The 13,687-nt window shown below is 48.7% G+C and overlaps 1 protein-coding gene across 7 annotated transcripts in view; it reads right to left on the bottom strand.

Moving 5' to 3' along the window:
- Positions 1–13,687, bottom strand: part of RABGAP1L (RAB GTPase activating protein 1 like) — a 233,120-nt gene that overhangs the window by 60,361 nt on the left and 159,072 nt on the right. For 6 of the 7 annotated variants that reach the window (XM_071565066.1, XM_071565065.1, XM_071565064.1 and 3 more), the window contains one exon: positions 11,781–11,822. In XM_071565066.1, coding sequence (XP_071421167.1) covers positions 11,781–11,822 — 42 coding nt within the window. Of the gene's footprint in view, positions 1–1,287; positions 1,802–11,780; positions 11,823–13,687 lie in introns of those variants that run through there. The other variant, XM_071565071.1, reaches the window with a different exon arrangement.

Raw genomic sequence — 13,687 nt, 5'->3', positions numbered from 1 at the left:
TGACACCCCCCAGAGCAGGGATGTGCTGGTCCCACCACCCATGCTGGATGTGCCACCCAGCGGGCTGGCAGGTGCAGAGCACGTGGGAGTGCCGCAGGGCACGGGACAGCACAGCGAGAGTGCTGGGTACAACCATGGCATGGGCTGGGAGTGAGGGAATGGCACCCTGGGACATGGGGCACAGGGAGAGCTGCCCTCCCACAGGCCTGCCCAAACCGCCACTCCGGTGTGCCAGGCCATGGACTCAGCGACCCCCCTAGCTGCGGCCAGGTGTGTGACAACACCCCCGAGCTGCGGCCAGGTGTGTGGCAACACCAACACCCCTGAGTGCGGCCAGGTGTGTGACAACATCCCCTAGCTGCGGCCAGGTGTGTGATAACACCCACGAGTACACCTGGATGTGTGACGACACCCCCAACCTGCAGTCAGGTGTGTGACAACACCCCCCAGCTGCGGCCAGGTGTGTGACAACACCCACGAGTACACCTGGATGTGTGACAACACCCCCAACCTGCAGCCAGGTGTGTGACAACACCCCCCAGCTGCGGCCAGGTGTGGTGACAACACCCAGCCGCCCCAGGTGTGGTGACAACACCCCCGAGCAGACCCAGCCGGCGCCAGGTGCTGACTCCTGGATGTGCCACTGTTTGGTGGCTTTGAGGCGCCTTGTGCAGCAGCAGGAGGGACGATGACAGCGTGTTTTCGGTGCCACACCAGCGGAGGCCACTCCACACGCACAGAGCATTCGCTATGATGGATGGAAACACCCCAACAATGTTTCCCAGACCATTCTACACAGGTATTCTCAACTTTTTATCACACACTCAAACTGTTTTCAAAACGAAGCACAGAAATGTCGAAAGCCTAAAGACATCAACACAGCTTGGTTTGTGATGGATGTTGACCTTTGGTGTCACAAGTACAAAATGCGAAATGCTGAGCATTCATCTACTTTGCAGCAGTACCGAGAAGTCACTGGGCACGCTGCTTATCTAGAATGATTTCAGGCCTGAGAACAAAAGCATTCCTGGCTTTAGAAAAGGCTGTTGTAACGCAGCCCTGGATCCTTCAGGCTGGCTAAGGAGTGGCACTGGTCCCCATCAGCAGGACCAGCGTCCAGCCCGCCCAGCTCACAGCAAAGGAAGGACTCCGTGCTCAGGGAGATGGATTGTGAGAAGCCCAGAGGCAAAACCAAGAGCTCTCTCATCCCTGCGGGGGGCAGAGGCAGCGCTGGGAGAGAGCACGGCAAATTCCCAGTGAATTAATTAAAAGAAAAGGTGATCTCACCGCAAGCAGCCGAGGCACAAAGAGGCGATGCCCCATGCCCAGAAGTTCCAGCACCCGACACGCATATTCATTCACCAGCTTGCTCCTCTCGTCCTGCAGGTCCTGGGACTTCTTGGCAGGAGGGGTGAGCTTGGCAGCCGGGGTTTTGCAAGGCACCCCTTCTTCCATGAGCAGGAAGTAATAAGTATCCAGAACGAGAAGAACAGGCTTTGTGAACGGCAATTCCCAAAGTGCAGGATTAGGAAAGCCACCCCCGGTGCCTGGAATGGGCTCGGATGGCGCTCCAGCAACGCCCCTCGGCCTCTCAGGAGGAAGGGAAAAGCATCTTTGCTAAGAATCAAGGAAAAATATGATCCACCGTGTTGGCTCGGCCAGAGTCCGAAGGAGATTTGCAAAGCAAAGCAGAGACAACATGGATCTACAGATGCAGGTGAAGGGCAGGCCGATGGCAGGGCAGAGCTGCGGGCGGCTCAGTGCCCGGCGCCGGGAGCGGCGGCTCAGCGCGGAGAAAGGATGAGCTCATTGCAATCCCTGCGCCGGGCACGGCGCTGCGAGCAGGGGAGGAGGGGGCGGCGGGAGGAGGAGGAGGGGGCGCCGGGCACCGGGAGCCTCTCGGGGGAAGATGCCGTAATAGGAAGCCAATGGAGAGCGGGGCCAGCCCCGCGCCCCCGCCCCAGCACCGCACGGCTGCTGCGCGGGGTGGGCTGGGCTGGGCTGCTCCGGGCCGCTCCCGCACACCAGCGCATCCCGCGGCACGGCCATGGCACGGCGGCATTCCCAGCGATGGGATAAACGCCGGGCCCGGGGCAGCAGCGCAGGAGCCCCCACCCTCCCGGGGCACAGCCGGCGCATCCCGGCGGCCGTGACATGGCTGCATTCCGAGCGATGGGATAACGCAGGGCCCGGCCGCCCACCAGAGCACAGACAGCGGGATGGAGGGGCAGCGGGATGGAGGGGCAGCGGGATGGAGGGGCAGCGGGATGGAGGGGCAGCGGGAGGAAGGGGCAGCGGGAGGAAGGGGCAGCGGGATGGAGGGGCAGCGGGAGGAAGGGGCAGCGGGAGGAAGGGGCAGCGGGAGGAAGGGGCAGCGGGACGGAGGGGCAGCGGGACGGAGGGGCAGCGGGACGGAGGGGCAGCGGGAGGCAGCGTGTCTCCGCACAGCCTGTGCAGGATGCGATTCAATAACTGACACAGCGCTCGTTCCCAGCGCGGTGCTGGCGATGGGCAGAGGCGGCACACGCGCTTGAAGGGGTTCTAGAAACCTGCTGCACGTCTGAAAGGAACATGCAATGATGTCACACCTGTGAGGGACAGCCCAGGTGCCGCTGCCATCTGCCACGGCGCCCTGTCACAGGCGTGCACTGCAGAAAGCACGTCCTTCTGCTCCTTCCCTTTGGAGCTGCCTCGTTACAAAATGGGATATGTAACAGAACACCCATTTCCCACGGGAGCTGGATGCAAGATTCCTTACATTTCCAACAAATAGGAAGATGGTGATTTAAAATATCGTGAGGAGCTCTACAGATCTAAAACATATTAATGGCAAACAAATGTATCTTTAGCTCTAAAAATAATTTGTCTAAGATATTAAGAAAAAACACATTTATATGAAAAAATCCAAAGTAAAAATCTGTTGCATGGGATTGCTGAATTGAAATAATAACCATGTTTGTGAGTAGTTCAAATATGAAAATCATTTAAAATTATGATGAACAAACATAGGTAAGTACTGCAAAAAGCAGAGAAAATTATAAAAACAAATGAATGGCATTCAGTCTGATAAAGCACCCGTGGTGGGCTCCCTTCAAATACCAGTCAATTTTCTTGGATGATTTTTTTTCTAAACAGGGCATTGTTACCAAAGTAACTCCATCCCTGCAGGTTCCCTTGGCCCACAGGGACAGGTGGGAGAAGGGTTAAAGCAGAAGTCACCGGTCAGAAGTGACCGATGATCCTCAGAAATGATGATTTCATTGAAGTCACCAAAGCACCTGCAAATGTGCAGCAGTGAAAAGGCTGTTTAACACAGGAGGTGCTCTGAAAGCTGATTGAAATATCCCAGGTTACAAAGGACAGTTTTGTAGATGAAAATCTGCAAAGGCTACAGCAGCAATTTGGGTATTTACTGAGGTCCCTGTCAGCAGACACCAAAACTCTCTCCAGAAAAAACAAGCCCAACCAGCACAGGTTTCATTCCAGTGTGAGACTGTGGTGAAGACCGTGATGGAAACTGTTCCCAGACTCCCTTCACACGCAGTTCTGGACACTGTGGATGGTTTTCCCATCTGTTATTCCGCACAGAGGCAGCCCCACAATGCCCAGCATTTCCCCACCACAGTCACATCACCAGCTCACCAGGCTGCACCTTCACACGGGGAGAGGAAAGGAAGCAGCTCTGCCTCTTTTTTCTGAATTCTAATTTAAACACCTGCCGGTATATTCTAGAAACACCCAGTTCTACCTTCTACGTGCGAATGGAAACATTAAAAACTAGGAAATAACAGTGTACCCACTTGGGAAGCAAGTTACAGAACTGACCAGGAGCAGAGCCAAGAGTGACCTGGGGGCAAAACAGGCAAGAGGGTGGGTAATTCTGAGCCCTGGCCACGTAAAAAGCCTTAAATTCTTTATTGCCTAAGCCAGACTTCAGTCAGCTAATAGCCCTGATCCTTACAGAAATTCAGGTTTGGTTCCTTTTCACTAAGGTTGGGCTTATGAAAAATGGAATTAACTGATTATTAAATAAAGTCTAATTCTAGAAAGTTATAATAGGATCCAATAGTGAGAGGCTAAACCCAGATGAATTCAGGTTGTAAATCTGGTGCAAATTTTTAGGAATGAGGAAAATCAACTACAGGATTAGCTTCCCAAGAGATGTGGCCTACTACCATCATTAGCATTTTTACATCAGGCCTGGGTTTCTGTTTCAAAAGAGGTCTCTCAAATCCAAACACTTCCAAGGCTTGACAAACCCCCCTTAAATACCAGCTGAAATCCTCTGCACTGTGTTTTTCAGAACTCCTTTCACACAGTGTAACTGTGAATACTCATTCACGTTTTTACACTCCCTGCCATTCTGACTTCCACATTCTCTGTTACTTTTGCCCATGTCAGACCAGGAACTGCTTTTTCCTTCATGTAACTTCCCAACTCTTACCCTGCATTGGATTAGTGTCCCACATTCTTCAGAAGGGCCTGACTGAAGTGAACTTAAAACTAAAAATGGCCCGAGGGGCAGCACCTGAATGGGATGTGAGGACAAAGGTGTTGCTCGTGGTTTGATTTCTGTGTCCAGGACTATCTGATCTCCAAGTGCAGTTAAACTGTCCTGCCCTTCCCTTCCATGAAATGCCTCTTTACGTGGTGCTGATGCAGTTCAGAGCTGCTCACACTTTACACAGCTGAGGCCACTGAACTCAGAAGTGGCTAATGCCAAAATGGTCTGAAAGCAAATAAAACCATACAGAGTATGACCTGAAATTATCTGTATTTGCTGAATTCTGCAGCAACATACCAAGGATCTTGATGGGTGGTCCTTTGCAAATATCTGTATTGTAAAATACTAAACCTCTGTATTGCAGTGGCAGAAATGACTGACTTGAAAAGCTAAAACTGGAAGAACAAAAAGAGAGTTCTCCCTCAAGTTTATTCTTATAAAAGGGTAAGACACTTCACCAGAACAGCTCTGAAAATCCATACCAATGTCATCATGGCCACAATAAGAACTGCACCTCTTACCTTCTCAGCCATTACTTGCCCTTTCTGTTCTTCAGGACTAATTACAGCTGTGTAAGCTGCATTTAGCAAAGCTAATATCTTGACCATTATAAAGAGGGAACATGAAAAACCAGCTAATTTCCACAGCAGATTCCAGCAGAGATCCCTGCTGGGGTCTGTGAGAGGTGAAGAAGGAGGTGACAATGTCTGCAAATGCTCCTAAATTATTCAGGGGTTAAAGACAGAGGTCACAGTACAGAACTGCAGCACGACACTGAAGGGAAGTCGATGGAGCCAAATGTAAATTGATGCACATGGAGAAGGGCATCAATTTTCCATGGAAATGATGGACTGTGAGCTGCCAATTGCTGCTCAGGAGCAGATCCTGCAAGTCACTGCCCAGAGTTCTGTGAAAACACTGGCTCAGGGCACAGCAGAGGGAACAAAATGCACCAAGGGGTGGGAATTAACAGGAAAGGAAGAGAGATTTAGACCAGATTTCCATTATTTTGCAGTGTAACTTCAGGCTGTGTTTGCACCTCTGATATTACACATTACTCTGGTCCTTCCATCTCAAAAAGGAGGTAATAGGGGCAGCAAAGTGTTTAGGGAAGGGCTCAGGCTCATCAGAGGCTTCCAAAGGAGGAGACAAAAATAGACCATGATTATTAAGCCTGGAAAACAGAAGCTGACGAGGGATATGCAGAGTTATAAAATCCTGGGTGGTGTGAAGAAAGTGAAGAGATACCAAGTGTCCAAAATGCCTCCTGACACAGGAACCTCACAGGAGATCTCAGGGGACATTCACAGCAAACACCACCGTGGTCCCTGAGCTGGGAAATCTCTGGAGCTCCTTGACTGTGGCTGTTCCAAGAGCCAGCACAAACCCCATGGAACAGCAATCCATGCAGAGCCATTAAACAGGAGACCCCAGTTCTTTCTAACAGACCCTTCAAGACACAAATTGCCAAAGGCAGAAGAAAAGAGTTTTATTGCCCTGCTCTCCCAAGTCTCTGCCCTGACTCCCCTGTTGGCACTGAGGTTCTGGGGTAGATCAGCTGCAAGTCTGGTCTGGAATGACTATTTGTATGGTTTTATTTGCTTCAATCACATACTCCTGAAATACCCACAGAATGACAGGATTTGCTAGGTACATGGAATATACACTGTGTTTAAATAATATTAAAACCAATAATTAACAATAAAAATAATAGTGCCACTCAGAACTGTATGTAACCCTGAACACACCCTTCACTTTCCAACCTCTGGAAATTACCAACAGACAGTGTAACATTGATATCCAGATCAGTGCTCAGTGCTGCCAAAGAAATGCAGGCCAGCAAATTTCATGTTTTCTCTGCTATCTCTTTAAAGAGAGAACACATCTCCACCCTCAAAACTCAACATTTATGGTGAACATTGACCTAACACAAGTTGAACTGATTTTAGGTGTGAGGAGGAGATCAAATGGGCTAAGAAAGTAACTGGTCAGAACAGGATGGATTTTCAGCATGCAGATAAATGTGGACTTTTAAACATAGAAAATTGGTTATATTAAGGTGGGAAAATCAGTAGTGTGGAAGTTCAATGAGTCTGGACATTTTCAGGCACAGATTTCTCTTTCCAACAACTCACCCAGTACTGGGTTTTGGGGTAGGGGAGGAATTCTTCAGCCCAGCAAAACCTACAGCTTAAGGACATCTTCAATTTAGGAACTAGAAATACAAAAACTGTGATCTGAGAGACACTTAAAAACTGAATTTCTTGCCCTCTGCCTCATGCAGAATTTAAGTTGGAGATCAGAAGGAAATTCTTTGCAGAGAGAGTGCTCAGGCATTGGAATGGGCTGCCCAGAGAGGGGGTGGATTCCCCATCCCTGGAGGTTTTTCAACTGAGCTTGGCCGTGGCACTGAGTGCCATGATCTGGTAAAGGGACTGGAGTTGGACCAAGGGTTGGACTTGATGATCTCGGAGGTCTTTTCCAACCCAATCCATTCTATGATTCTAAGAAATGCTGCCCACATTCAGCTGAGGTCAAGGAATGATGTGTACATGCACTGGGCCTAAGATATTATATGCACTGAAGTGCATCTCTGTGCCTGGGAAACACAAGCAGCAACAAACACAGCATCATTTCTCCCTATTTTTCCCAATTTCATTTGAGCATTATACACCTTCCTGATCAGAACTATGCCTTTCCTCTGGCATTAAGCAACATGTTTTTAACAGTCACACAGATCAAACCTCCACAAGCCAATTGTTGAGCTTAAATGTCATGAATCACACACTGCATGAGTAGGTGAACCCTCAAAAAGAACAGTTTGGATACGGACCTATTTTAAAAGCCTCTGGTTCACTCCTGCATTCCCAGGGACTGTGTGCTCTTCCCTGCCTTTCCAGGAGTTTCCAGCCACAACAGCAGCTAAACCAGAGCCTGAATTCTCCACACTCACATATTTTAACACTTGCCTCACTTTGGTTAATTCCAAAAGAAAACATGCCTTTAGCTGGTTTTGCTGGGTGGCAAGATCAGAAACAAAACACTTAGGAATTAATCAGTGAAATCTCTGTGTGAGCAGGGACAGCACCCAGGGAATGGCTGGAGCTGTGCCAGGGCAGGGACAGCACCCAGGGAATGGCTGGAGCTGTGCCAGGGCAGGGACAGCACCCAGGGAATGGCTGGAGCTGTGCCAGGACAGGGACAGCACCCAGGGAATGGCTGGAGCTGTGCCAGGGCAGGGACAGCACCCAGGGAATGGCTGGAGCTGTGCCAGGACAGGGACAGCACCCAGGGAATGGCTGGAGCTGTGCCAGGGCAGGGTCAGGTGGTATCTCAGGACAAGGCTCTTCCCCCAGAGGGTGGTGGGCACTGACCAGACTCCCCAGGGCAGTGGGCACAGCCCCAAGGCTGCCAGAGCTCCAGGAGTGTTTGGATGATGCTCTGAGGCACAGAGTGGGATTGTTGGGGTGTCTGTGCAGGGCCAGGGCTTGAACTGGGTGGTCCTTGTGGGTGCCTTCCAGCTCAGGATATTCTGTGACTCTGGGAAATATTTAGTAATTGATTTCTTTTATTAGCACATGTGAAGATTTTAATGTTTTTAATTTCAGTGTCAACAAACTCGCTGGTGACCCCAGGGATTGGGAATTATGCTGGCATTGGAACGGTACATTTTCCTCTGTCACTCTCAATTAATGGTCTTAACTGGGACTTTTAAAATGATCATATCCATGTTTGTTGAGTTTTTCTACCCCACAGGTTTCTACACTGCCTTGTTCCACACTGGGGTTTTCCCCACACTCCAGCACTTCCCTGCACTTTCCTCTGCTCAGAACATGAGGTGAGGGATTTGATTTTCTACCAGCTCAGCCCCCAGAGCAGTGACTCAGGTGCAGTCTCTCCATGATGTGAGGCAGCACTAATGTCACAGTGTAGGACAGTGCCACCACAGTGCCACCAGCTGGGGAGCCGGAGCAGCCCGGAGAGCAGAGAGGCTCAGAAAGCACACTGGGATGCTACAGAAAAACCCAGTGCTTTGCCTTCAGAAAGAAATCTGATTAATGCCCTTTTACAGCTCAGCCTCAGCAGCTGAAGAGCTTTAATGCTCCAACTGCTCATTGCTACAGTCACACTCAGAGTGTGGGAGAGGGAAAGGAGTCCCCACGTGTCTGGGGTGTTTATTCTCACCAAGAGTTGGTCACAGAAGTAGCACTGTCATTCCCAAACCAGCACCAGCAGCTGGAACAGGGAGCCACAGCACCCAGTTCCAGAGAAAAGCTTCTCTTCTCTTGCTATTTAATGAGGGATTGGGATGGACTCACTTCCCTGGGAGGGAGGAAAATGGCATTTACATAGTGAAGACTCCCTTATTCTGCTGATGAAGGATTCCCTCAGCCAAATTTAAAATAATCCAAGAGATTGTGGATGGGAGAATAACAAAGGACAAATCCTTACGAGTTGTTTTCATTCACTTCAGACTTAGAGAGAAACAAGAGCTTTGAAACACAGTTGCTAAGGCATTTTTCTGCAGCACATTCAGGTTCTGTAACTCAGGAAAAGCAGTACAATAAACCACTTTGTTCCTGATGATGAGGAGAGTTAAGGAACACATTTGAACAGGAAAAAAATTACTTCAGGTCTCACAGTACGAAACGATTTCCTCCCCTAACAGAGAGCAATTCCTGCTGAAAGCAGATCCCAATGCTGATGCAGCTGTATATAAGCACCAGCTCCACCTCCATCCACTACAGAGCTCTGCTCTCAGGTGAGTGGTTCTGACTTAGAATCTTCTCTTTCTTACCTGGCTTTTATTTGTCCTTGTTTTTGGCTGCACTACAGAAATACCTTCTCAGGGTAACACCTCCCCTACCATTCATTTAGAGCCTGTTCCTGCTGGGACAGGCAGACACAGCACAGTCAGACACACACATATTACATATGAACTGCTGTAAGCAAAAGGAAAACCAACTCTTAAAGCTCACAGTTGTAGTAAGAGGGACAAAATACTTCAGTGAATTTACCTTCTCTGGCACAGCTGAAGGGAAATGTTCAAATGGATAAGCAGCATGTTGTAGGATAGACAGATAGATAGGTAGATAGATAGATAGATAGACAGACAGACAGACAGATGATAGATAGATAGATAGATAGATAGATAGATAGATAGATAGAATGAGCAATGAGCACTTTCGGTTATAGGAAATTCAGCTAATTATTCAACATGAAAAGAACTCCTTATTTTCTGTATGACACCCATGAGTTAATGATTTTAGTCCTTTCCAGTTATCCCATCTCCCAGACAGATGCTCTGCTGCTCCCCCAGTTCAGCCCTTCCCTCCCACAGCAGGAGAACACATCAGGAAATCAGGTGGTCCTAAAGCCCATCCTTTGCAACTGAACCAAACTGAGCTCTCCTTCCCTGCAAACCCTGCAGCCATCTTCAGCTCCATGCAAGTATTCCTCCTTTTATTTCTTCTTTGGTTTAAGATCCATGAGCTGCTACCTCTGCCTCTTCCCAGACCCTGTTCCCCACAGAATCACACCTGTTGGGTGCTGGCTGGTGCTTCCCGTCCCTTCCTCCCCACCATAACCCACCAGACTCTGCCCTTTGTCTGTACTTGGGAACCAGAATATCAACAACAGTTACAAATAAAACATCAAACAGGAAGAAAAGAGCACACACCTCCCTCCCTCCTTTTTACAAATTCTCATTCCTGCAGGAGCACTTCCCTGGACACCGACATTGAACCAATTCCCTGTTCACAGGAGACTTCATTAAATCCATGCTGGGTTAGTGTCACACACACGTTATTTGGGACATTTCCCCACCATAATGGTATGTAGCATCTCCTGCCTACACTGCAATACCTACCAGAGCCACCCTCCCTCAAGTGGTCCCTTCCAGCCCAGGAGATCCTGGGATTCTCTGGCAGGTGCAAACAGGTGCGTTTGGGAATTTCCAGCTGCTGTGGCCACAGAGCATGTGGACACACCCTCCTGGTGGGAGCACTGCTGCCCTGGCACCTGGTGCTGCAGAGACTCCACCTCTGTTGCTCTTCCCTAACTCCCCATAGCTGTTTGTCCTTCCCAGGACAATGACTTGGAGGCAGTTCTGGGCCCCCCAGTTCAGGAAAGAGATTGAGGGGCTGGAGCGGGGCCAGAGAAGAGCAACAAGGCTGGAGAAGGGACTGGAGCACAAGTGCTGTGGGGAGAGGCTGAGGGAGCTGGGGGTGTTTAGCCTGGAGAAGAGGAGGCTCAGAGGTGACCTCAGCACTGTCTGGAACTGCCTGAAGGGAAGTTCTGGCCAGGTGGGGGTTGGTCTCTTCTCCCAGGCACTCAGCAATAGGACAAGGGGGCACGATGGGCTCAAGCTCTGCCAGGGGAAATTGAAGTTGGAGAGCAGGAAAAACTTCTTTGCAGAGAGAGTGCTCAGGCATTGGAATGGGCTGCCCAGAGAGGGGGTGGATTCCCCATCCCTGGAGGTTTTTCAACTGAGCTTGGCCGTGGCCCTGAGTGCCATGATCTGGTAACGGGACTGGAGTTGGACCAAGGGTTGGACTGGATGATCTCAGAGGGCTTTTCCAGCCCAATCCATTCTCTGATTCTATCCCCTGGAAGGCTGTACCAGCCCCAGGTTCTGCTCTGTGCCCACGTGGTGGGTGATGTGTCAGGACTGACAGGCTATTCTGCCCTGAGCTGTTTCATGCGAGCTCATCTGAACTGGCATTTCCAGTCCCACCCTCATGCCTGTTCCTGGGCTGGATCCGAACCAGGGGTGAGTTGTGGAGCTCAGGGTGAGTTCACTGGAGCTCAGCACTGACACCAAAGGGCCAGGACTTTACCTGATGCTTTAGGGGAATTCTGTGCCCAGGACAAAGACAGAAACACCCCACAGAACAAAAGACTTCCATTTCTCTCTTGACAGACACATTTAACCCCAAATAATATTCAGTCACTTTTTTACAAACAACCCCAGAAATAAAACAGATATGCTGTGAAATGAATCAGAGTTGTTTTCTTAGTAGTAACCACATGAGACATTCAGATCCTTCGACTGTACTCCTTGTTCCACAAACTTTATGGCATGATTAAGTTCCATTAAAACAGATCTATCATAAGTACAATTTTAAAGACATCTCTACTCAAATGGATGATATTTCTCCTCCATTCCCTACTCCAGAAGTCCCACTGTTATTGTTCCTCTAGACATGATACATGAAGCTAAAAACTATTTCAGACAGTTTAATAAAACCAAATAAATTTTTAAAAAATCCCTTACCTTTAAGAGAGCCAAGGCTACGTGGAAGATGATGTTCATACCCTGAAAAGAAGAAGAAAAATACCTCAGTCAGTCCCAGCACACCAATCTCTCCTCCCTAATGCCTATCATTATGTAGCACCACAGCCACATGGTGTAAGTGCCCAGGGAATGCCTCCCCCTGCCCTGCTCCACTTCAGAGTTCTCCTCTGAAGCCCCTGGCAGTTCTCAAACTCCATCTGGGGAGGATGAGGCTCCCTGGAGCTCTGGGAACCCTGCCTGAGGCAGGTGCTGGGCTGTGGCAGGGATCCCTCCAGCCCTGCAGTGCCTGTCAGGAACAGGGCAGGTGCTGGAATGGGCAGAGCACCCAGAGAATGTAATAAATACTCTGAGGACAGGATATTTGTCAAGGAACTGAGCTTAGCTGGGATTTATCATGCACAGTCCTTAATGCCCAAACTGTAAAAACCCTCAAAATAAAACAAAGATGACCCTACAAGGACACAACACACCTTTTCTTACTGCTGTTGGTCAAAATTCAAAACTATTTCAAAGCTAAACAAGCTGCTGTCTGTATCAAATAGAAGCTGCTGGTGTGCAAAAGTTGGAAATACAAACGTACAGAAATGCATTCAGTGAGAAATACAAAGACAATATGCATTCATTTCAATATTAAAGAAAGTCTGCAGCCTACACATCTTGATTATTTAGGATGATAAACAGCTTTGTCTTCATCCAAACAGGAAAAATACCAGATGTAGTTTTTGTGTAACGTGCACTTTGTGTTCAGACTGTTTTCCTCAGTTGTATTTCCCAAATCTTCCTGCCAGCTTCTTTAAGGGCAGGATGAATCTTTGCCTAGAATGGCTCTCAGAGCTGAGATCTGGAAACATCCCATGAGATCTGCACACAGGCACTACTGGCACTGCAACACATCCTGCTGTGGGAGAACAGCAGGGCTTTGGGTAAGAGAACCTTCTTCATGGAACTTCTGTTTCAAGCCTCTTCCTCAAAGCCTGAGACCACATGTCTATAAAAACCAGCTTTTATAAAAACCTGCTGAGAAGTTACAGAAACATTCTTGGGAATAAATGGTATCTTTTTACATAGCATGGTGCCTTGATGGGATTGTACCATCCCCGAGTCCTGGAAACGCTGTGCCATGAGAGATAACCAATATTGCAACACTGACTTACTCTGCACAATCACTGGGATAACAAGCTGGTTTCCCACTAGAGGTCACAATTGCAGCAGGACTGAATCCTGGCTCATCACTTGAAAACCCTTCTTCCAAATGGGATAACAATTATTTCAAGTTATTTTGCTTTTAGTACTTCTTTTTAATAGAAAAATGTCTGGTTGTGCCGTTCAGTCCCACTGCTGAGCTCCAGCACAGGACTCTCAGCTTTATTCCAAACAGCAGTTTGAAGTCAAGAGTTCATTCCACAGACACAACAGTCACTTCTACTTCCTGGCAGAAGGTTTGACATGAGCAGCATCTGTAAATCAGAGGAGTATGTACAAGCCATCACAAACCCCGGGTTTTCCTCTTAACAAGGTGACTGATCAGACTTTGTTATTTTATGAGCACAAATATTATGTCTAATTGTTGGATTACTGAGGAATTTCTGTCCTGTGAGTATTCTGGCACAACCACACAGAAAAGCAAACTAGTTCTCATTTATTTTCCAAGTATTTTTTTCCTGCTCTGCCTGAAACTCACACTATTCCTGAATTCAAGCCAATCCCACTCTCTCCTGGTGCTCCTCTGATATGCCCACTGTTCACATGGACAGTGAATGCAGCAGGAACAGGTTTGCACCTGCCTGGAGAACCCCCAGCTCTTTTTCACAGAATCACAGAATCAGTTGGGCTGGAAAAGACCTCCGAGATCATCAAGTCCAACCCTTGGTCCAACTCCAGTCCCT

The sequence above is a fragment of the Pithys albifrons genome, chromosome 10 (genome assembly GCF_047495875.1).
Source record: "Pithys albifrons albifrons isolate INPA30051 chromosome 10, PitAlb_v1, whole genome shotgun sequence".
Classification (NCBI taxonomy): domain Eukaryota; kingdom Metazoa; phylum Chordata; class Aves; order Passeriformes; family Thamnophilidae; genus Pithys; species Pithys albifrons.
Note: the sequence above shows the minus strand (reverse complement) of the source record. Positions and strands in the feature narration are given on the sequence as shown.